Genomic DNA, 24,597 nt, shown 5'->3' with positions numbered 1-24,597 from the left:
CAAATAGGCACAAACACATTGGTTTTCCCTTTAGACCGTTATAAGTAAGAGTTCTATGGTAAAATTATAAAGTTAGTATGTTATATCTATTATCCTGAGCCATTTGCCACTTGCAACTTTATTTGTAGTTGTTACTATCAAGCAGAGATTGCTTTACGTTACGTTTTCTTATAGTTAAAAAAATTATGATAATCTACTTGTTTTATTACCTTTATCCTCCATAGGATTACTTTAGCGGAGTTACCTGTGAAAATTAAGTCAGTTCAGTTAGTCCATTATGACAAATTCATCAGGTATAAACCATGATATGTGGTTTTTAGGGGGAACCGCGTAAAAGTCGACCTGACAAGGTATATTACTAGTAATGGCCGCTATAGTGTATGTAGTAGTATGGTACCGCTAGAGTCTACTGCTACCAACTTCATTCTCTACATTATTTTACCATTGTAATTTACTTGCAAAGTGATACCCTAATTAAGTCTAATTAATAATATAATAATGTGGACTACTAATAATCCCTTCCAACCCCCCCCCCCCCCCTCTCCCTGTGACCCTGTCATGTTGACCTCCACGTAGTCCATGGAAATCATCGTGCTGAATTCCAGGTGTATTCATTACATTAGGCTAACTGACCTACCTTTTGGGGAGGAAAAGGATTGTTAGTAATGGAGTGTTAGAATAGATAACCTCAATGGTAAAAATATTAATTCTTTTTTATTATTGACAGTCTATTGAAGTTTGCAAGTCTACTAATAAAACTTGAAGACCAATGTCTTTTCCTGTTGTATATTATTTTATTTAGCTTTCTCCAACATGGAGACTAAGAATCCCCTTGCTAGCAATATACCCAACCAGGTTGACCTCCTCGCGGTTCCCCCTGGAAACCATGTGGTTGATTCTTGTTGTATCCGTCACAATGGTCTAACTGTTATTTTCATCCTCACCATTCACTGGTGCCCCGCTAATATATACCAATAGCGCAGGCGAGGTTACCATTGCATTATCATGCATTAAGAAGACATCACTTCTGAGCAATTCAAGTGATTAATCTGCGGATATCCTCGAAAATTATACATATTATCTTATAACAAGCTAATATAATTGAGGAACAAATCAATTAAAATATATTTTTTATTAAATTTACATAATATGATTACAGGGTAATTATTAAACCTTCGATAATTAAAAGATAGATAAGCATATTTATGTATGTCTATGCATGTACATACGTATAGGTATACATACCAATAAATTAAAATGTAAATTTGGTAAAAAAATATGTATTTTTCTAATATATTAAATTCTCGTGTAGCGGTGTTACCAAACTCCTCCGAAACGGCTTTACCGATTTTTATGATATATTGTGTAAATATCGGGTAGGTCTGAGATTCGGCCAACATCTATTTTTCATTCGCCTCAATGATAAGGATGACCACCCCTAAAAAATATTTTTTTTTAATTTTTTTCACAACATTTTTTATTTTTATTTTATAATAAAATATTTAGCATTGAAGAATACAAACTCAAATTATCACCGTTTTACGATCAAGCCCTATTTTTTAATCGCGATTTATATATTCCGCAATTGGGTTGCAAGATGGCAATTTGCTTTTATTATATAATTTCTTACAATTTAAATTAATCTTCAACCCTCATTGGGCGATAACTGATCAACTACCAATCGATCAGTTACATCACGAAAGGATGAGAACGAAGCTGACCTCCTTTTTCACTCTTTATACAGTTTTCGTCCATTTTTTTGTGTTTTATTTGTATCTCGATCGTAGTAGTGACTGCTATATGTCATCATATCATTTTAACTTTTCAGTGCAATTCTCATGTTAATTTTATTCTCATAGTGAATTTATTATTATTTTTCAGTGCTATTCATATTTATTTACATTTTATTAATAATTAATAAAGATAGTTCTCACTTTTAGTTGACTGATCAATCTGATAAAAATCAACACGTCACAGCTCCCGCCAAAAACGGCCATAGGTCCTTAATCTAAAATTTCACGTGTCTAATTTCTGAACTGACGTAATCCCATTAAAACTCAGTCTCGTTTTACCCCATTAGGGATTCATTTTTAAAATTCCTTTTCAATTATTCATTTACAGACCGTCTGACCCCGCCATAGATTATACCACCTCTTCCTTTCCCGTAGGTATCGTAATAGGCGACTAAGGGAGGGCGAGGGATGGGCAGCAGCGTCGAACTGCGGTTACCAATCCGCCTGCCAATCATGGAATTTACTAGCAAAACCCCTCAAGAAGGAGGCTTATGTTCAGCAATGGACAGTTAAAGGATGATATTTATCTACGCAATATAAAAAAAACCTATCTGCAACATTTCAAAATTCTAGATTCAGCGGTTTCAGCTATACATACGTTGATATATAAGCCAATCAGTCAATGATACTCTTTTATATATATTAATAGATAAATATCATGTGTATCTGATCTTATGCAGAGAAATGAAAGCCATGTTTTGAAGAAGATATTTAATATTTGTAATGGTGGATGAATGTAAAGGAAGGCGATGACTAAAGGAAAGGTGGATGGATTGTCTAAAAGAGTATTAAGTTTGGGTATGACGGCTAATGAGATGGCTAGATAAAGAAGACACTGTGCCGAATTATAATGAATGGGATAATGCAAGACACTGTTGATGAATGATATTATCTTACGTGCTTAAGTAAAATCATAAACAAATTGTAGTTCGCGACTTTGCTCACGCGTTTTATTATATTAGCTGTATTCCATTCAAATTTCTTCAGCCGTTTAGACTCGTCCGCGGCTTTATCCGCATAAAATAGAATATAAAAATGTATAGTTACTACATAGATAAACTCCGGGACTGTCTGATAGGTTCTTTTTATTTTACAAATAGTGGTCCAACCCGGTTTCGCACGGGTAGATAGATACAAACTTATATCTGTATTTTATATTAGCATTAATAGGCAAATGTTTTATACTGTGGGTTTTGGGTTATATGAAGATAAATGGTCATCTTAGCCTAATCCGCAGTGCTTGCTACAATTAAACCTATATGAATACTTGCATCTAATTTCAAGTTTACAAGCATAGGTAAACATTCTGATAAATGGGGAATTATAACATGCATATCCTACAGAATGATATTAGTATATTCTAGATACACTAAGGAGTAGGAAAACTTTGTAATATCTAATGATGAATTGTCAACAAAGATTCATCTCTTACTCTTGCTCTAGCTGCTGTTACTCCTGCACGAACTCTTATACCTAATTCCAAGTCTACAAGCGTAAGGAGTTTCAGAGCTTTTTCTCGAACTTCCGGAACCACCGGGATAAGTGACGAGACAATGTTATCAATAAATCTTTGTTTATGACCTTCATCACTCAAAATGTATTTATAGAAATTAGAAGGAGACTCCAAATCAACTGCATTACTTTCAAATACAATGATTCGTTCGTTAGGACGGGACTCGTCAACAAAAGGCACAGGACCACTGAATGAATTTGGATAATAATTCGGTACGTCTTTCATATTATCGTTCACTGGTGGTACTCCATCACGGTTATATGTCTTAAGATATTTCGGTGCGTTTACATTGATTCTGTTATGGTTAATGCCTAACCGATAATTTTGTGTATCCCTGTATATTAGTCTTCTACTTTTGAAAATTGCATCTGGAGGACTGTTAATGCCAGGAACTAAACTGCCAGGATTATATGCACTTAATTCTACAGCTTCAAAAAAGTTATCAGGGTTCCTGTCAAGTACTAACCGACCTATTTGTACTGTGTGATAAGTGCCATTTTTCCATAATCTCGTCACATCAAAGGGATTGTAATCAACATTGGTAATATCATGTGATGTCATAACGTCCATTTCTATTCGCCACGATGGATAATTTTTTAAGGCAATATTATTGTACAGATCTCTTGTAGCGTAGTCGAGATCTTGACTAGTTATTGCTGCTACTTCGGCTGTTGTCAGATTTTCCAAACCTTGTTCAGTCCTAAAATTGAATTTAGCAAAATATCTGTCTCCATGCTTGTTATTCAATTCATATGTATGTATTGGAAATCCATCCATCTTCCTGTATCCATTTGGAGATCCATAGTCTGAGTAGCGCCAAAATAATCCATGTAAAAGAATGGGTTTCAATGTTACGAGATCCCATAATGCTGTTATATCATTTAAATTTGTACGTGGATTTTTTTTTAAAACATGAAGAAGTGGACTAAATAATGAAGGATCTGTGTAGAAATAAATTGGAATATTCAATCCTAAAAAATCCAAATTTCCTTCATTTGTATAAAATTTTATGGTGAAACCTTTTACCTCTCTGGCAATATCGTTTCCTCCTTTACTCGCTGTCCCGGTCGACAATCGAACGGCAACAGGAGTTTTTTTACCAATACCGTTAAAGACATCTGCTTTTGTATATTTAGATACATCATGAGTTACTTCAAAATAACCAAATGCGCCTGTTCCTTTAGCATGTACTGCTCTTTCGGGTATTCTCTCGGCAGTGGTATGCATTACATCGTCCAAAAAATATTCATTTGAGGTGGGAGCATCATTATTCAAAGTAGTTGTCTCTCTTATATCCACTGGTTTTCCAGCCATTGTGGTTAAAATTCCAATAGGTTTCTGAAATAAGAATGCCAAAAATTATTAATACTTTTATACATATGTATTAAAAAGTAGCAAAATATTTCAGTCCTCCATCATAGTCTTCGCAGCTTCCAGATGTAAGTTGTAAGTAGTTTAAATTTTTTCTTCAGTTGAACATTAATTACTTCTCCAATATTTTAATGCAAAGCAATATTTAAACATTTTTGTATTCAACCCTGGAAGAGATCGCTTTTAACGATAAGGTTGCCCATTATTTTCTCACTGTGATTATTTCTTATAATTGTTTGTATCTATAATAAGTTTACTATTGTAATCTTTTGGAGGAAACAATAAAGAGTATCTATATCTATCTATATTAGATACAATTAATGTTAATCATTAATTTGGTTAGCCAATGGTTAGCTGGTAGAGAATGCCATATGGCATTAAGCTCGCCATTTGTACAAAATTTTATTGTGCAATAAAGAATAAATAAATAAGTAAATTTATTTATTTACACACTAATAGTACATACAGGTATAACAGAGCTAAGTAAATGTACAAAGACAAGCTTAACTCTAAAAGAGTTCTCTTCCAGCAAATCTAAAATAGAAAGAAGCATCAATATCAATGGGTAAACGGTTTACAATAATGTGACAATTTTCAAACAATAAAGAACTAGACTTAAGTTTACGCATAGCTAGTTATATCATATTTAACCGTAAATATAAAATACACATATACTTATACAAATAAATTAATATAAGTTCATAAAGATAGAAGATGCTCTTTAAGTCAACTTTAAAAATATATTTAGGGATTGACTCTCACAGATAGGAGATAAAAGATAATTCCACAATCTAGCGGAATTCCACATATTATTAAATATGATAAATATTGATTTTAAGTACGCTTATTAATAATATTTACGGCTTGCTCCAGTTTAAAATCTAGCAATTGGCGTGCAGCAGGTTCCAATGTATTATTCACGTAATCATGATAAGCACAAACGACTCTCGTAAGCCACAAAATTACTGCGTAAAACACAATCATTTTCTTGCCGACAACTAAATCTTTTCTGTTATGAAATTTGTCTGACCAAGTTTAAATAACCTCTAGGCTGTGTTTGGTTACAAAAGAATTAATGCAAAGTAAAATAGACATAAAAAATCAATATCCGATTCAGTGCATACCTATTATACAATTAATTACATTGTATTGGTTGCAACAATGTATTAGTTATCTCCTAATAATAAATCCAATCAAAAGCATACCACAAAGATAATATGGTCAGAGAGCCAAGCATATAAAAAAAATATTAAAATAATCCAAATACGTGCTAGATTTTTATGGTGTTTTTACAGTTCTTTTCTGGGCCCCATCTATTACGCGTGAGGAACATTCCAATTCATTCATGTTTAAATAATAAAAACAGTAAGATAATTTGGAAGATTAAACAAAGCATAGATATGTTGGCGTCATTCATATACATTTAGGACGCAAAATTGCAATCTTGCATAATTGCACACTTAACTATGTGTGGTCGTGTGAAGCTTGGCCATTCTTCTTTACTGACGTCAATAAAGAGCGGTCGTATATTAAAATGTTGAGATTCATACTTTTGCTTTCAAACAATGATTCTACTAATATTATAAATGAGAATGTTTGTTAAGACTTTTTTATATTTGTTTCTCAATACGATTGAAAGAATTTGAATGAAATTTGTTGCAGGGAAAGTTATATTACTTAGACAGGATACTTTATATACTAACGAACTTTCACTGACCAATATAAAAAATGACATTCTCTATTCCATATGGTACGTGTATATCTAACTTCACTGGAAATGTCGCTAAAATGTAACGAACTTTCGCATAATATTAATAAGGATTCATGCGAGTAAAGCCTTGGGAAATACAGTAACATACCCTATTAGGTCGAACTCCACGGAGTTCTCCTTGAAAAACATTGTGACTGATTTATTATTGAATTAGTCACGATAGGTCAATTGACCTGCTTTATCATCCCTCTCTGTTGCAAATTTCACAAGATTCATCTAACAGTAATTATTAAGTAAATAAAAACATATACCTACTAACAAATGACAAAAACTAGCCATTTTATTTATTTTTATTATTTTAATTAACACATCTCTTTTAAACAGTTAGCAATGAGGTGAAATGTATAAATAAAGTGAATAAATCCCTGTACTGCCGCTGTGTTTTGAACATCTTTTCAATTTTGCTTTTTGTTAAATTTTAAATTTTTTTATATACCTAGTTCAGCCATATGTTCTGTTACAAATGAAAATGCATTTTCATCTGTAACAGAACTTCTGGCTGGACTATATATATATATATATATATATATATATATATATATATATATATATATATATATATATATATATATATATATATATATATATATATATAACATAAATATATTTAATAGCACATATAAAACAGGAAAAAATGACGAAGGAAAATAAAAAGAGAACAAAGAAAAATAGTACTAAATGTAGGATTTAACAAAGATTTTAAAGCTAGTGAGAGTTTGAATGTACCAATTAGAGGCATGTAGTGAGTTAGGCGAACTGCCTAGACAATAAAGGATTTAAAAGATAAAGAAGAAAAATGAGCGGGTAATTTGAGGCGGAGGTTATTGACACTGCGTGAAATATGGTCATTATATTAATGATCTTCTATCGAATTTACTAAAAGAAGCATTTGTGACTTTGTTTGCTGATAATATACATGTAGAGCTAAGAAATAAATGTAAAATAGAATTAAATAAAATGATATATAATACCATAAAACTATTAGATATTTGGTTTCAAGCTAACAGCATTATACTAAATGCGGTAACTACAAACTATGATTATAGTTAGAGTACAAAATTTTTAGGATAGACGGTCGATAGTACACTTTTTCATGAATCACATATTGAAAAATAATGTAACTATCTTCTGCCAATCATAATATATAATATTGCCTTAAGTAAACTTAAGCAATTAATAACAAAAAAAGCTCTGAGAATGGTGTATTTTGCATATGTTTAGTCGCTAATATCATATAGTATTACAGTTTGAGGCAATGCAGCTCTCGTGTTGAAAGTTATAAGGCAACAAAAGCGAATTATAAGGACTACATGTGGAATTCATAAACGCACCTTTGTTAGACCTTACTTTATCCAACAACATATAATGACGGTGTCGTCATTGTTTGTATACAATTCTTTACTCGAAATCAAAGATTTCACTTCGAAATATATGATAAAATGGGCACTATTCGCAAAAATTCAGCCAATCATAGTTACGCCACGAGAAATAAAAACAAATTGGAATTGCCAAGAACACGACACAAAAACTATAAAACATGGTATTTATCTAAAAATAGAAATATATAATAAACTAGCGGCCCGGTACGTGCTTTGCTACGTATAAAGTGAAATAATAAAAAAAAAAATTAATGACCGCATGAATGGCATAACAACATGCTTGTACTGTCAACACTGAAAAAGTTTCAATTTTACAGCACAATCCCCATTAACTAAATGATCCGCGGTTTATTGAATTCATTTATTACAAAAAATGTGATAAATGAAGAACCGCTCGACCGATTTTGTGCAAACTTCACATAAACCATCTACTAAATAGTCGGAACAAAGCCTAAACATTTGGTTTGGATAGGTGAGCCGTTTTTGAGTTATTAAATTACAATGAAAAGTGGCATTAATTTTATGCATATAGATTACACAAAACAATAGCAATCTTAATATAATAACTACCGGTTTAATAATTAGGATATTGTAAGGCAGTGTTGGTGAATGATTTTATCTTACATGCTTAAATAAAATTATAAACAAATTGTACATCGCAACTTTGCCCGTGCGTTTCATATTAGTTGTATTTCATACAAATTATTTCAACCGTTTAGATATGCCATAAAATAGAATTAAAAATATACAGTTATTACAGAGATAAACACCGGGGGTACCTGATAGGTTGCCTTCATTTTACAACTAGTGGTCAATCCCTATTTTGTACTGGTAGATAAATATTCGTACAAAGGTAAAATTTTTGATACTTTGAGTTTGGGTTATATTATTGTAATTTTTATAAGGATATCCATTTTTTTAAATACAAATAGCCCACGTCATTACCTGATAATATAGTTTTAAAAAAATCAAAGCATTTCTCTATACAATATTACTATAGATAAAGATAAATGGTCATCTTAGCCTAATCCGCGTGCTTGCTACAATTAAACCTATATGAATACTTGCATCTAATTTCAAGTTTACAAGCATATTTAAACATTCTGATAAATAGGGAATTATAACATACATATCCTACAAAATGATATTAGTATATTCTGGATATACTAGGGAGTAGGATAACTTTATAATATTTAATGATGAATTGTCAACAAAGATTCATCTCTTACTCTTGCTCTAGCTGCTGTTACTCCTACACGAACTCTTATACCTAATTCCAAGTCTACAAGCGTAAGTAGTTTCAGGACTTTTTCTCGAACTGCCGGAACCACCGGGATAAGTGACGAGACAATGTTATCAATAAATCTTTGTTTTTTACCTTCATCGTTCAAAATATATTTATAGAAATTAGAAGAAGACTCCAAGTCAACTGCATTACTGTCGAATACAATAATTCGTTCTTTAGGACGGGACTCGTCAATGAAAGGCACAGGACCACTGAATGAATTTGGATAATAATTCGGTACGTCTTTCATATTATCGTTCACTGGTGGTACTCCATCACGGTTATATGTCTTAAGATATTTCGGTGCGTTTACATTAATTCTGTTATGGTTAATGCCTAACCGATAATTTTGTGTATCCCTGTAAATTAGTCTTCTACTTTTGAAAATTGCATCTGGAGGACTGTTAATGCCAGGAACTAAACTGCCAGGATTATATGCACTTAATTCTACAGCTTCAAAAAAGTTATCAGGGTTCCTGTCAAGTACTAACCGACCTATTTGTACTGTGTGATAAGTGCCATTTTTCCATAATCTCGTCACATCAAAGGGATTGTAATCAACATTGGTAATATCATGTGATGTCATAACGTCCATTTCAATTCGCCACGATGGATAATTTTTTAAAGCAATATTATTGTACAGATCTCTTGTGGCGTAGTCCAGATCTTGACTAGTTATTGCCGCTACTTCGGCTGTTGTCAGATTTTCCAAACCTTGTTCAGTCCTAAAATTGAATTTAGCAAAATATCTGTCTCCATGCTTGTTACTCAATTCATAAGCGTGTATTGGAAATCCATCCATCTTTCTGTATCCATTTGGAGATCCATAGTCTGAATAGAACCAAAACAATCCATGTAAAAGAATGGGTTTTAAAGTTGCAAAATCCCATTGTGCCGTTATGTCTAATAAATTTGTACGTGGATTTTTTTTAAAAACATGAAGAATTTGACTGAATAATGAAGGATCTGTGTAGAAATAAATAGGAACATTCAATCCTAAAAAGTCCAAATTGCCTTCATTTGTATAAAATTTTATGGCGAAACCTTTTATCTCCCTGGCGATATCGTTTCCTCCTTTACTTGCTAACCCGGTCGACATTCTAACGGCTACAGGAGTTTTTTTACCAATACCATTAAAGACATCAGCTTTTGTATATTTGGATACATCATGAGTTACTTCAAAATAACCAAATGCGCCCGTTCCTTTAGCATGTACTACTCTTTCGGGTATTCTTTCCGCAGTGGTATGCATTACATCGTCCAAAAAATATTCATTTGAGGTGAGAGCATCATTATTCAAAGTAGTTGTATCTCTTATATCCACTGGTTTTCCAGCCATTGTAGTTAAAATTCCAATAGGTTTCTGAAATAAGAATGCCAAAAATTATTTATACTTTTATACATATTACAAAGTAGTAAAATATTTTAGTCCTCCATCACAATCTTCGCAGCTTCTAAATGTGAGTTGTGAGTAGTTTAAATTTTTTCTTCAGTCGAACATTAATTAATTCTCTAATTTTTAAATGTAACGCGAGTTTTAATACTTTAATATTAAAACTTTTTTTCTCTTAGAAAAAATATTCAATTTCGTGGATATTATTATTATTCTAATTTCAAATTATTTTTATTAGTTATATTATAAATGAAAATAAATGAATGCAATTCTGAGGTCACTATGTAGTATACAACGGACTATATTGAATACAGCTAATGTTAATCAACCATATTATTAAATATGGTAAATATTGATTTTAAGTAGGCACAACAATGATATTTACCGGATGGTCCAGTTTGAAATCTAGCAGTTGTCGGGCAGCAGGCTCCAACGTATTATTCACGTAACCATGATAAGCACAAATAGCTACTGTAAGCCACAATATTACTGCATAAAACACAGTCATTTTCTTTCCGACAAATAAATCTTTTCTGTTATGAAATTTGTCTGACCAAGTTTAAATAACCTCTAGGCTGGGTTTGGTTACAAAACAATTAATGCCAAGTAAAATAGACACAAACAATCAATTTCCGATTCAGTACATACGTATTATACAATGAATTACATTGTATTGATTGCAACAATGTATTCCCTAATATATTCCAGTTGTCTCCTAATAATAAATCCAGTCAAAGGCATACTACAAAGATATTATCATCAAAAAGCCAACCACAAAAAATAAACAACTCTGTTATGTCCATGATACTGTTTATGTTCATATATATACTAGTATCGTTTCAAAGGATATTTTTACACTAGAAATGTCTACCTCGTTTTAAAAAACTTAAGGATTTTTATTTGAGCAAGTTGTCATCTTAATTTGTTTATTTGTCTGGTTAGCATATTTATTTCTTCAGATATCTAAAAATTTCATAACTTAGTGTTTTATGCATACATGTAAGCAGTATTTATATATTTTTATTTATCTGTGTAAGTATTTATATGCATGTATGTATATGTGTATATGTGTATATGTATGTAAGTATGTATATATATACGTGTATAATAGTATATAAGTGTATATAATGAGTAGGGATATATGTATATTTTACATTATTACATGTATATTAAGAAATAATAGAATTTCATTGTGCCTCCGATCAAACTGTTTTTTTTTTATATATACAACTTAGAATGGCAAACAAGCTGACGGCCCACCTGATGGAAAGTGGTAACCGTCGCCTATAGACATGAGCAGTACCATGGACATAACAGAGTATACTGTTTCGCCCATGATACCCCCCATGCGTTGCTATTCCTGAGGACTCAGGTGTTATTCTTCTGTACTCAGTAAATTCACGCCATATCCCACCCTTCAAACCGAAACACAGCCATGCAAACACAACTGCTTCACGGTTAAAACACGAATGGACCAGAGGTACCCAAGCAAACAACTTATATACAAAGTCTCCCTCTGGTAGTTATAATTACTCCTCTCCATCCAAAGGTTACCTGGAAGAGATCGCTTTTAGCGATAAGGTCGCCCATTGTTTTCTCATTGTGATTATTTCTTGTAATTGTTTATATTTATAATAAGTTTACTATTGTAATCTTTTGGAGGAAACAGTAAAAAGTATCTATCTATCTACCTAATGATGAATTATCACCACAGCTTTGTCTCTGTTGCTCTAGCTGTATGAACTTATATACCTAATTACAAGTCTACATGTTTAAGAAGTGTCAGAGCTTTTTCTCGAATTTCCACTACAAACATAACTACATTAATAAATGACAATACAAACACATAAAAAACAAACAGTATACTCTGTTATGTCATGTCTATAGACGACGGTTACCACTTTCCATCAGGTGGGACGTCAGCTTGTTCGCCATTATAAGTTGCATAAAAAAAAGGAAATTAATATTCAAATAGTTCAAATTAGTAGTAGATTTTATGATGCTGTTACGGTTCTTCTCTGGCCTATCACCGGTGAAAAACATTACATTTCATTCATGTTCAAATATTAAATACTGTACAATTTTTTTACTTTAAAAAGGCCTATATTACATTTGAATGTTTGAATAGTGCGTTATACTAAATCTATGGTTTGAATAATGTTAAGATACAAATACAGTTAGCGTTATTTATATCTATTGAGGACGCAAAATTGCAAACAGTGGATAAGTAGGTATAGGTACATACTTACTTATTTCCGGCCGTGTAAAGCTTGGGCCATTCTTGTTTGGTATCGTCAATGAAGAGCGATCAAATATATATATCGAGATTCATAATTTCAGTTCTATAGCCTTTTGCTTTCAAACAATGATTCTACTCACATTACAAATGTGAAAGTTTGTTAAGCCGTTTTTATGTTTGTTACCAAATACGGTTGAACGAATTTGAATGAAATTTGTTACAGGGTTATATCCTAATTTAACAGATGGGAAACTTTATATACTAACGAGCTTTCACTGACCGGGATAAAAAATAGCCTATGTCCTTCTCCGTCCCATATGGTACGTATGTACCTAATTTCACTGTATTTGAATATGGCGCTAAGAGGTAACAAGGTTACTTTCGCATAATATTAATAAGGATTCACGAGAACAAAGCCGTGGGAAACACCTTAATATATCTTATCAGGTCGACCTCCACGGAGTTCTCCTTGAAAATAATTGTGAGTGATTTATTATTGAAATAATCACGATGGATCAACTGGCCTGCTTTATCGTCACCTATCATCCCTCTCTGCTGCAAGTATACAAAACTTCTCTAACAGTAATTATTAATTAAATACATTTACATATACCTACTAGCGAATGACAAAAACTAGATACACATATTGAAAAATTATGTAACAAACTAGCTTCTGCCTAACCAAACTTATGCCTTGAGTAAACTTAAGCAATTAATAACAAAAACTCTGAAAATACTTTGCATATGTTTAATCGCTATTATTATACGGTATTACAATTAGAGCCAATGCAACTCTCAAGTTGACAGTTCTAAAGCAACAAAAGCGAGCTATAAATATATGTGGAATTTGTAAACGCACCTTTAGTAGGCCTTACTTTAGCCAACAACGTATAATGACAGTGTTATCGTTATTCGTATACAATTCTTTACTAGAAATATACGACAAAAGGGGTACTCTTTGCATAAATTTAGCCAATTATAGTTACACCACGAGAAATAAGAACAAATTGGAATTGCCAAGAAATAATTTTAAAAATTAAATAAGACAATTATTTGAGCAACATCCTTTTTACAACGTGACTGAATACTTAAATGCCAATATTATAACATACATTCGAGAGTAATGAATGCGGGTCAACTAAAGAAACCTATAAATCTTGGAAACTAAGAACGCTAGCTTACTAAAATAAACGCTGTTTAATAGACAAAATAATATGAAAGTAATAAAATTTATAAGTCAATACATTTTATTTATTAAAAATTACATAAAGAAAAAAACTGCTGATCTCGCCTTAAAACAAAAATAGGAAACATGACATTTTTGTACAACAATATAATTTTCTTGAATTTTAATACTTTGTATTGCCTACTCGTGCTTCCATTACTGCGTTTACGCGGTTTGGCATGCTGTACACCAAGTTTCTTTACGTTGTTTTACGCATCTCTATAGCACGTCGCATGCATGCTCGATCGGGTTTAGGAATTGTCATTTCTTGTAGGTAGTCATTCACAATGAAACCTGTATGAAGTCGGACATTGTCATGCATAAAAATAGCATTCTCACCCAAATTGACCATTAATGGCCCAACGTGTTCCTTAAGAATTTCTTCCATATATCTTACGCTAGTTAAAGAATTGTTTTCTATGAACACCAGTTCTGTGCGACTCTCAGATGCAATTACGACCCACACAAGTTTAGACTCATCACCGTAGGCTACTTTTTCTTCTATGTATACTTGCTTGAATCTTTTCCCTAGTCTTCTATACACTCTGTGTTTTCCATCGTGCTTGTAGAGCATAAATTTTGATTCGTCGGAGAACATAACTTTCGACCAATCTTCAATAGTCCAATTTAAATGGTTCTGGGTATATCTTAGTTTTTAAATACGATCACCACGCTCCAGTTTAGAGCTATTTGCAGTTCTAAGTGGTTTCAATTTAGCTTCAGCATGTCGTCGTCTTACTGTCCATGCGCTTGGGTTACTTTCTCTGAGGTGTCGAAACTGATTTGTAAGTTCCAGCTTCTCTAAGAAAACGATTACGAAACATAGTGTTCACCAAGTATCGATCTTCTCGTGCTGTGGTACACCTGGTTCTGCCTGTTCTTGGTCTACGTAAGTTAGAGCCTGTTTCCTAGTAACGTCGCAAAACTCTTTGTACTATTGACAACGATACACCGACAATCCTGGCTGTATCGCACTGACCCCGGATGGTTTCCAGCATTGTAAGGATTCTAGTACATTCTTCAGTTGTAAGCGACAAGATTACAGGTTCCAGAACAACATGAATAAATAACAATACAATGTTATCGTTAAATCTTTGTTTTTTATCTTCATAATTTAATATAAATTAGAAGTAGGCTCCAATTGCATTACTTTCAAATAGAATCATTCGAGCTACTGGACGAGCCTCATCGACGTCAGGTACAGGCCCGTTAAAATTATTTGTTGCATCTTTCGTTTTATCATCTACTGATGCTACCCCTTCGCGATTATATGTCTTAAAGTTTTTAGGAACATTTACATCGATTCTCCTATGGTTAATGCCCAAGCGATAATTTTGTGTATCCCTATGTAAGTCGAAGATCATTATGATCTTCGACTTTTAAACATTGTATCTGGATGGCTGTTAATACATTTTCCTATAATCATCAATTATTACATTATAAATATCGTGTAGTTACCTCCCTGATTTTATGCAGAGAAATGAAAATCATGTTTTGAAAAAGTTATTTAATATATGTAATGATGGATGAATGTAAAAGAAGGGAATAACCAAAGAAAATTATAAAATAATAATTAAAAGATTGTCTAAAGGGAATAAAGCTATATGGGTATGACGGCTAATGCGACAGCTGTAAGAGGAAGACATTGTGCCTAATTCTAGTAAATGGTATAACGCAAGCCTGTATTGACGAATGATTTCATCTTACGTGCTTAAGTAAAATTATAAACATATTGTATTTCGCAACTCTACCCGTGCCTTTTTAGATTTTAGCTGTATTCTCTTCATTTTACAAATGAAATGAAATGAAATGAAATTTATTTGTTATAAAAGTAGTACATAATAGATGGTATGGTTATTTATGTTATATAGATCTCACTTTTAGTCTTTACAGACATGCAAATACATATTTGAATTAATCTATTATTATTCTTTATGTAATTCAATTAAAGTTATATATTATACATTTATTATTATTATAAAAGTATGAAATTATTGTTATAAAACTGTCAATATATTCATGACGAATGTTAAAATTATATCAAGTATGTATTGTCAAAATATTATGTTTTCTAATAATTATAGTTCAACATCGTTTATATAATCACTTATTGAATAGTAGCATTTGTCAATTAATAAATTAAATAATTGTATTTTAAATTGTGTCGATGGCAATTCCTTTAAAGAGGTCGGAAGTTTGTTGTATATCCGGATAGCCATTGGATAACAACTTCTTTTATATAGGTCCGTTAACATTATAGGCAATATTAGCTTATTTAGATATCTTCCACGATAATTGTCGACATTATTACAATACTTTTCAAATAAATAAGTATGTGTTTTAACAAAGTTACATGTTTCATAAATATATAAACAAGGTAAAATTAGCAGTTTCAGCTTTTTAAAATATGGTACACAGCTAGTTCTGGGTGTGAGTTTGTTTATAGCACGAATACATTGCTTCTGTGCTATAAATGCTCTTTCCAATTCTGTTGAATTTCCCCATACCAAAATGCCGTATCTAAGATTGGAAGCAACATATCCATGATACGCCAATAAAGCAGTTCTTTCATCAGCTATATTTACAAGACGCCACAAGACATAGGAAAAACTATTAATTTTACTGTTTAGGTTTTTTATGTGTGGTTTCCATGTACAGTGATTATCCAACATGATTCCTAGAAACTTCACAATGTCACATTAATTAATTAATTGATCTTTGTGTTTAATCATTAAGTCAAATGTTTTGTTAGTTCGTTGATTATGAAATTGAATATATTTAGTTTTGTCTATATTAACTTTTAGATTATTTTCTTCTAGCCAATTAATAACATCAGATACGGTTTTATTAATTTCTTTATTATATACATTCTCAGAGTCATAAATATTTGGTATCGTAATCGTCCGCAAATAGAGTGCAAAAATGTCTAGTTATAGTCAGTAGGTCATTTATGAATAAAATAAATAATAAAGGACCCAAAATACTTCCTTGGGTTTCCCAATGTCTTTTACTTTATCGTCAGATTTATACAATACTTCGTTTAACTGTGCATCAAGATTTGCTACTTCAACTCGTTGAATTCTATGACTTAAGTAAGTTCTTAACCAGTTATAAGCATTACCCCTAAGTCCATATCTATCACATTTAGACAGTAATAGCTCATGTGGAACGAAATCAAACGCCTTACTCATATCAAAGAATACAGCTGTAACTTCAATAGATTTATCAACATTACTCAAAATGGTACTGACGAGTCTAAAAGCTGCTAGAGAAGTAGATTTTCCCTTTTGGAAACCGTTTTGATTTTCATTTAATATATTATGTTTATTTATAAATTTTGTCATTCTATTATGCATTGCTCTTTCAAAGTTTTTAGATAATACTGATAGGAGTGCAATTGGTCTATAGTTATCGACGTGCTCAGTATTATGCTTCTTATGTATAGGTTTTACAATTGTAATTTTTAATCTGTCTGGGAATATACCGTGAAGAAATGACAGATTTATTAAGTAACTTAAAACGGGTGCTATAATAGTTTTGGTAGCTTTAAGTATATTTATAGGTAGTTCATCATTTCCTACTGATTTTGTGTTTTTTTGATTTTGTATTATACTACATATCTCATTTTGATCCGTTGGATATAAAAATATGCTGTCATTTATACGTTGAACATTTCGTACATTATTATTTTTTAAACAATTATTCTTTGCTACATTTATGAAGTGCTCATTAAAAACATTAGCTATATCTTCTAGCTTGTCAATTACTTTGCAATTGTGTACTATCTGTTTTATGTATTGTTTTTTTATGTTATTATTAGTCTTTATGAGCTTCCAAGATGTTTTACATATATTACTAGATTTACTGATGATTTTTTTATTCTGAAGTTTTTGAGCTATATGTATACACTTTTTTAATACAGCTGAATAGATCTTGTACTTTATCTTATTTCTTAAATTTTGTTTTTTATAATATTTAAATCTAAGGTAACGTTTTGTTTTACATGCCAAACGTATACCTTTTGTAATCCAAGAATTACTTTTCTGCTTTGAAACTATTTTTATTCTTTTGATTGGGATGCATAAATTATAAAACAATATTATCAAGTCTAAGAATATGTTAAAAGCTTCATTTACATCCTTTTTATTATAAACTTCAGTCCAAGATAGACTATTCAAACAGTTAATCAATCTTGTAATATTTTCGCTACAAAAATCTCTTTTTGTAATAAAATAATGTTTTAATTTGTTAACAGTCTTGTTTATTGGAACCTCTAGAGATTGTGCCGTATTATGATCTGATAAACCTAAGTGGTGTCTCTTACTCATAGCGTCCGGAACATTGCTAATTATGAGGTCAATGCATGAATTTTGTCTCGTAGGTTCAGTTATATGAGATTTGAAACCATAGTTTTGAAGTAATCTGACAAAGTCCTTACATACATTATTTTCTTTCAACATATTAATATTAAAATCTCCCGTTATTATAATTTTCTTATTTATTTTTGATTTAGTTTTATGTAATAATTCTTCCAGTTTCTGTATAAATGTAAAGAGATTAGATTTATTGCAATCAGGAATTCTATATAAGCAGATTACTAAACAATTAAGTTTGGGTATTTCTATTCCACAACATTCGATATATTTCTCACAAGCCATATCTTTTAAATATTGTATTTTTTGGTAATCCAAGTTATCCCTACATAAAATACATACTCCACCCCGTTTTTGATTTCTAGAATACGAATCAGCAAGCTCAAAGTTATTCAAGTAAAGATTTCGTTCATTACCAGATTTTATAAATGTTTCCGATAAGCAAATGACATCTATATCTCTATAGTCTTTTGATAATTCATCTAGAGTTATTGAAAATAACTCTTGTTTACTGAGAATGCCTGCAATATTTTGGTGTAATATTACTAAACTATTCGTATTGTTTGAGGTCTCGAAATAAATGTAACTTTTCTATGTCATCCAGAGAAGTATGTTTTCTTTCGACCGATTTACTATTATTTATTGGGTAAAAGTAGTCCATTATGGTTCTTTTGTTCTTTATTGGTTTGTTGGAGCTATTAATTTTTACGCCGTTTTTAATGTTGTGATTTGTTAATGATTCTAGTCCATTTTTGTAATTAATTTTATGCATAATGTACACATTTTTTATGTAAGTGTTTTTATATTCCTGATAATCAATTTCAATATTTAATTTCATAGATATGGTTTTAATAATTTTGTTTGGTATTGGATTTATTTTGGGATAGTCAATATTTAAAAATGTACAATTTGAATAATTTTGAATTAGCATTTCCAGTTCATAATTTAATTTTTTTACATTCAGATAGGGATTAGTATTTATACTTAATATAAATATTTTGTTGTTTTTAAATTTTGATGATATGTTACATATTTCTGACATAATTTTATATGGGTCCTTGTCATTAGTGCCTATAGATAGTACAATAATATCATTTTCAGTTATACTTGTTGAACTATAACAACTAGTTAATATTTGAGATGAAGTAGCATATGGCTTAACAAATCCATGAATACTATAAATATTATTCCATTTACCAAATCTATCTGCTAACATTTTCTCAGTTAATCCACTTACAAGTTCGCCCCCAAATATATGTATTTTACTTATTTTATCATATACTATAGTGCCTGTATTTATTGATTTCTCTGTATTAATGTTTTCATTATAACATAGATTAAATTGTGGACTAACATCTTCCGATTTACTTCTATTTGTACAAGTGCTTCTTGTTTTATTCCTTGATATTTTCTCACTTAGAGGGCTGTTGCATTTTACTTCTTTAATCAAAGGTAGAGTTCTATCTAGTCCTATCCGGTGAATTTCTTGTTTAAACCCTATTTTTTTTGCTTCTAAACTTTTCCTTCTTTCCTTTATTGATGTAATTTTAGGGCTGGATTTACAAAAATGGGTGAGTTTTTTAATCATTGTCTCATTTTCCAATATTGTGTTTTTTAAAGCAAAATTTTCCTGGAGTAAATTACTAATTTCGTTGTCCGCTATTTCTAGTTTTTTTCGCAAAATATCAATTTCACTTTCCATATGTTCTATTTTACTACAATCCATGAGTCCTATATCCGGACAGCTTCTATTCAATATATTTGTTGAATTAAGGGTGTGTCCTCCAAGTTCTTCACTATCATCAGACAATGATTGAAATGAGTTTTCAGTTGATATGTTTATTCTATATTTCTTATTTCGTAGTGTGACATTATCGTTATTTTCTGTATGTGGTGAGCTGAAGTATTTTATAAGAGGCGATGCTTTACAAGGAGTTGATTTCTTCTGCAGTTTGCTTACACATTCATAACATTTCCAATTTGCCTTGTTTTCTGCCGTCATAATACGAAAACGTCCAAAAGAGACATCAGTGCAATCTAAGTGATATAGTGTTCTGCATACAGAACATGTCAATTGTTGTTTATTATTTATTTCATTACAACATTTTCCGCATAACAACTCCATCTTGAGGTTATTTGTTGATTTTGTAAGTAATGTAAGCTGTTTATGGTTCTTTATAGTCTATTAGATAAATCAGTTCCGCTATTATACATTAAATGGAGTTATACTTCAAATGCAGTAACATATCACGCAGTTTTTGTAAAAAATATTAATCGTTTGTTGGGGATCGAACCACGGACCTCTTTGTCATTAACCGTTAAAAAAGTGGTCTAGCAGCCGTTACGCTATCGGATATCTATTTTCTTTTGTGAATTTATAAGTCTCTAGCTTCAGTGTTGCATGAGTAATAGTGACGGTTAACGATGACTTGTTATTTTCAATAGTTGAAACAGTGGGTGACTCACCGGGGCCGATGCAACTCACTTTTTTCAAACTGTTTTTATAATATTTTACTTTAAATATTGTTTATGTTCCTTTTAATTTTATAATTATTTATGGCTTGGGATATTCTGCAAATATTGATATCAATTTCACTTCCAAACGAGAACTTTTAGTATATATAACAATTTAAGTTCAGCGGAGCGATCTTTTTTGCGTCTGTGCACTTGATGACCTTCCAAATAGTGATCCACCCCGGTTTCGTACGGGTAGATAGGTACAAAGGTAAATTAATATTTTATATTAGCTTTAATAGGCAATTTTTTTATACTTTAGGTTTTGGTTATATTATTGTAATTATCATAAGGATATCAATATTTTTTTTAATAAAAATATCCTAAATCATTACCTGATAATGTAGTTTTCGAAAAAACTAATCTTTCCTCTATACAATATTACTATAGATAAAGATAACTGGTCATCATGGTTTAATTCGTAGTGTTTGCTACAGTAAAACTTTTACGAATACTTGCATTTCATAAATTTCAAGTTTACAAACATATGTAAATAAATAATAATAATAATCTTTATTTCAAACAGTGGATTACAAAATTGATTAACAACGGTCCCCATATGGATCGAGCCTATATCTGGGGAACCTATTAACTAATATGGATAAATATAATTTTAATATAAATATATATAATAATTTGTAATAGTTTGTGTGTATGTGTGTGTGTGTGTGTGTGTGTGTGTGTATGTGTGCCCGCGTGCGCGTGTGCGTGTGCGTGTGTGTTGTGTGCTTGCATTTCAATAAATATTTTAGAAAACAGGTCTTATCAGATCCTCTGTATGCACGTAAGTTAGAGATTGCAGCCAATTACGTATTTTTAATTTTGCTTCTTTCACTGAACATCGGATAATATTACATTTTTTTAATATTATGTTATAAACATAGGGAAACATAAACAGTGGTAAACGGGAAGCGAAGTAGGACTTCACACAGGTTTGGTGTACAGTAGGGTTTCTTTTTTCCAGCAGCCTGGGATAATGCAGACTGTTAATTGTGGAGCAGTGCATTACTAAGGACACCCTAAGGATGTAAAGTTGTCGCACACTCAGAACGTTGGATTCCTTATATAGAGCAGTCGTAGGGTATCTGAAGGATTTCTTTAACATCACCTTCAGCACTGATCGTTGGGCTCTCTCAAGTTCCATTAATGCTGTTACTCCCATGCCACCCCATATCAAAATACAGTACATATTATTGATTCGCATAGCGTAGCATAAATGACAGCAATGTTGATGGTAAGCATTCTGATAGATGGGGAATTATAACATACATATCCCACAGAATGATATTAGTATATTCTGAATACACTAAGGAGTTGGATAACTTTATAATATTTAATGATGAATTGTCAACAAAGATTCATCTCTTACTCTTGCTCTACTCCTGCACGAACTCTTATACCTAATTCAAAGTCTACAAGCGTAAGCAGTTTCAGAACTTTTTCTCGAACTTCCGGAACCACCTGGACAAGTGACGAGACAATGTTATCAATAAATCTTTGTTTTTTACCTTCATCGTTCAAAATATATTTATAGAAATTAGAAGGAGACTCCAAGTCAACTGCATTACTGTCGAATACAATTATTCGTTCTTTAGGACGGGACTCGTCAATGAAAGGCACAGGACCACTGAATGAATTTGGATAATAATTCGGTACGTCTTTCATATTATCGTTCACTGGTGGTACTCCATCACGGTTATATGTCTTAAGATATTTCGGTGCGTTTACATTGATTCTGTTATGGTTAATGCCTAACCGATAATTTTGTGTGTCCCTGTAAATTAGTGTTCTACTTTTGAAAATTGCATCTGGAGGACTATTAATGCCAGGAACTAAACTGCCAGGATTATATGCACTTAATTCTACAGCTTCAAAAAAGTTATCAGGGTTCCTGTCAAGTACTAACCGACCTATTTGTACTGTGTGATAAGTGCCATTTTTCCATAATCTCGTCACATCAAAGGGATTGTAATCAACATTGGTAATATCATGTGTCATAACGTCCATTTCTATACGCCACGATGGATAATTTTTTAAAGCAATATTATTGTACAGATCTCTTGTGGCGTAGTCCAGATCTTGACTAGTTATTGCCGCTACTTCGGCTGCTGTCAGATTTTCCAAACCTTGTTCAGTCCTAAAATTGAATTTAACAAAATATCTATCTCCATGCTTGTTACTCAATTCATAAGTGTGTATTGGAAATCCATCCATCGTTCTGTATCCATTTGGAGATCCATAGTCTGAGTAGAGCCAAAATAATCCATGGAAAATAATGGGTTTCAGTGTTGCGATATCCCATAGTGCCGTTGTATCTAATAAATTTGTACGTGGATTTTTTTTTAAAACATGAAAAAATGGACTGAATAATGAAGGATCTGTGTAGAAATAAATCGGAATATTCAACCCTAACAAGTCCAAATTTCCTTCATTTGTATAAAATTTTATAGCGAAACCTTTTACCTCTCTGGCGATATCGTTTCCTCCTTTACTTGCAAACCCGGTCGACAATCGAACGGCGACAGGAGTTTTTTTACCAATACCATTAAAGACATCAGCTCTTGTATATTTGGATACATCATGAGTTACTTCAAAATAACCAAATGCGCCCGTCCCTTTAGCATGTACTACTTTTTCGGGTATTCTCTCCGCAGTGGTATGCATTACATCGTCCAAAAAATATTCATTTGAGGTGAGAGCATCATTATTCAAAGTAGTTGTATCTCTTATATCCACTGGTTTTCCAGCCATTGTGGTTAAAATTCCAATAGGTTTCTGAAATAAGAATGGCAAAAATTATTTATACTTTTATACATATTACAAAGTAGTAAAATATTTTTGTCCTATATCACAATCTTCGCAGCTTCCAGATGTGAGTTGTGAGTAGTTTAAATTTTTTCTTCAGTCGAACATTAACTTCTCTTATTTATAAATGTAACGCGAGTTTTAATATTTTAATATTTAAACTTTTTTCTCTTAGAAAAAATATTCAATTTCGTAGATATTATTATTATTATAATTTCAAATTATTTTTATTAGTTATATTATAAATGAAAATAATTGAATGCAATTCTGAGGTCGGTAGGATACAACGGACTATATTGAATACAGCTAATGTTAATCAACCATATTATTAAATATGGTAAATATTGATTTTAAGTAGGCACAACAATGATATTTACCGGATGGTCCAGTTTGAAATCGAGCAGTTGGCGCGCAGCAGGCTCCAACGTATTATTCACGTAACCATGATAAGCACAAACGGCTCCCGTAAGCCACAAAAGTACTGTGTGAAACACAGTCATTTTCTTGCCGACAACTAAATCTTTTCTGTTATGAAATTTGTCTGACCAAGATTTAAATAACATCTAGGCTGGGTTTAGTTACAAAACAATTAATGCAAAATAAAATAGACACAAACAATCAATTTCCGATTCAATGCATATCTATTAGCGATGCGCGAATCCAAATGATTTTGTTATTCGATTAATTAATAATTACTAATTTTATAATTCAACTACTAAATAATTAGTACTATACTAATTTCTGTATTCGAATGATTTTTATATTAGTAACTTACTACAACAAAGTCTTCTAAATCTGTTAAGTTCATTCCATAAATCTGTATCCATTACTATCTTAGTAAAAAAACGACAAAAAAAGGAAAAACGCCACCAAGTACTAAAATATCAATTTTATAATACGCGTTGTAATAGTTTCTCAATTTCTTATAAAAACTGT

General features: G+C 31.5%; 3 protein-coding genes across 3 annotated transcripts; all 3 read right to left on the bottom strand.

Annotated features, from left to right (window-relative positions):
• Window positions 1-2,525: 2,525 nt before the first annotated feature.
• Window positions 2,526-5,927, bottom strand: LOC113517343 (catalase-like). The gene is made up of 2 exons (XM_026901997.2): window positions 5,539-5,927; window positions 2,526-4,644 (listed from the first exon to the last, which is right to left on the bottom strand). Exons 1-2 carry the CDS (start codon window positions 5,659-5,661, stop codon window positions 3,190-3,192), a joined length of 1,578 nt encoding a protein of 525 aa, XP_026757798.2. The 5' UTR covers window positions 5,662-5,927; the 3' UTR covers window positions 2,526-3,189.
• A 2,916-nt stretch (window positions 5,928-8,843) lies between these two features.
• On the bottom strand, window positions 8,844-11,067 carry LOC128202195 (catalase-like). The gene is made up of 2 exons (XM_052901590.1): window positions 10,891-11,067; window positions 8,844-10,475 (listed from the first exon to the last, which is right to left on the bottom strand). The coding sequence occupies exons 1-2, from the start codon at window positions 11,011-11,013 to the stop codon at window positions 9,021-9,023; spliced, it is 1,578 nt and encodes a 525-aa protein (XP_052757550.1). The 5' UTR covers window positions 11,014-11,067; the 3' UTR covers window positions 8,844-9,020.
• An 11,154-nt stretch (window positions 11,068-22,221) lies between these two features.
• Window positions 22,222-24,161, bottom strand: LOC113517344 (catalase-like). The gene is made up of 2 exons (XM_026901999.2): window positions 24,039-24,161; window positions 22,222-23,631 (listed from the first exon to the last, which is right to left on the bottom strand). The coding sequence occupies exons 1-2, from the start codon at window positions 24,159-24,161 to the stop codon at window positions 22,222-22,224; spliced, it is 1,533 nt and encodes a 510-aa protein (XP_026757800.2).
• Between the last annotated feature and the right edge of the window lie 436 nt (window positions 24,162-24,597).

This window comes from Galleria mellonella, unplaced genomic scaffold (genome assembly GCF_026898425.1).
Source record: "Galleria mellonella isolate WM207_F2 unplaced genomic scaffold, CSIRO_AGI_GalMel_v1 utg78, whole genome shotgun sequence".
Taxonomy (NCBI): domain Eukaryota; kingdom Metazoa; phylum Arthropoda; class Insecta; order Lepidoptera; family Pyralidae; genus Galleria; species Galleria mellonella.
The sequence above is the reverse complement of the archived record's forward strand: the minus strand, read 5'-3'. Positions and strand labels throughout refer to the sequence as shown.

Excerpts from the sequence above, each read along its gene's own strand:
- LOC113517343 (XM_026901997.2), bottom strand. The coding sequence starts at position 5,661 with ATGATTGTGTTTTACGCAGTAATTTTGTGGCTTACGAGAGTCGTTTGT. Across the intron at positions 4,645-5,538 it reads ATTTTAAACTGGAGCAAGCC|AAACCTATTGGAATTTTAAC; the intron begins GTAAATATTATT and ends TTCTTATTTCAG.
- LOC128202195 (XM_052901590.1), bottom strand. The coding sequence starts at position 11,013 with ATGACTGTGTTTTATGCAGTAATATTGTGGCTTACAGTAGCTATTTGT. Across the intron at positions 10,476-10,890 it reads ATTTCAAACTGGACCATCCG|AAACCTATTGGAATTTTAAC; the intron begins GTAAATATCATT and ends TTCTTATTTCAG.
- LOC113517344 (XM_026901999.2), bottom strand. The coding sequence starts at position 24,161 with ATGACTGTGTTTCACACAGTACTTTTGTGGCTTACGGGAGCCGTTTGT. Across the intron at positions 23,632-24,038 it reads ATTTCAAACTGGACCATCCG|AAACCTATTGGAATTTTAAC; the intron begins GTAAATATCATT and ends TTCTTATTTCAG.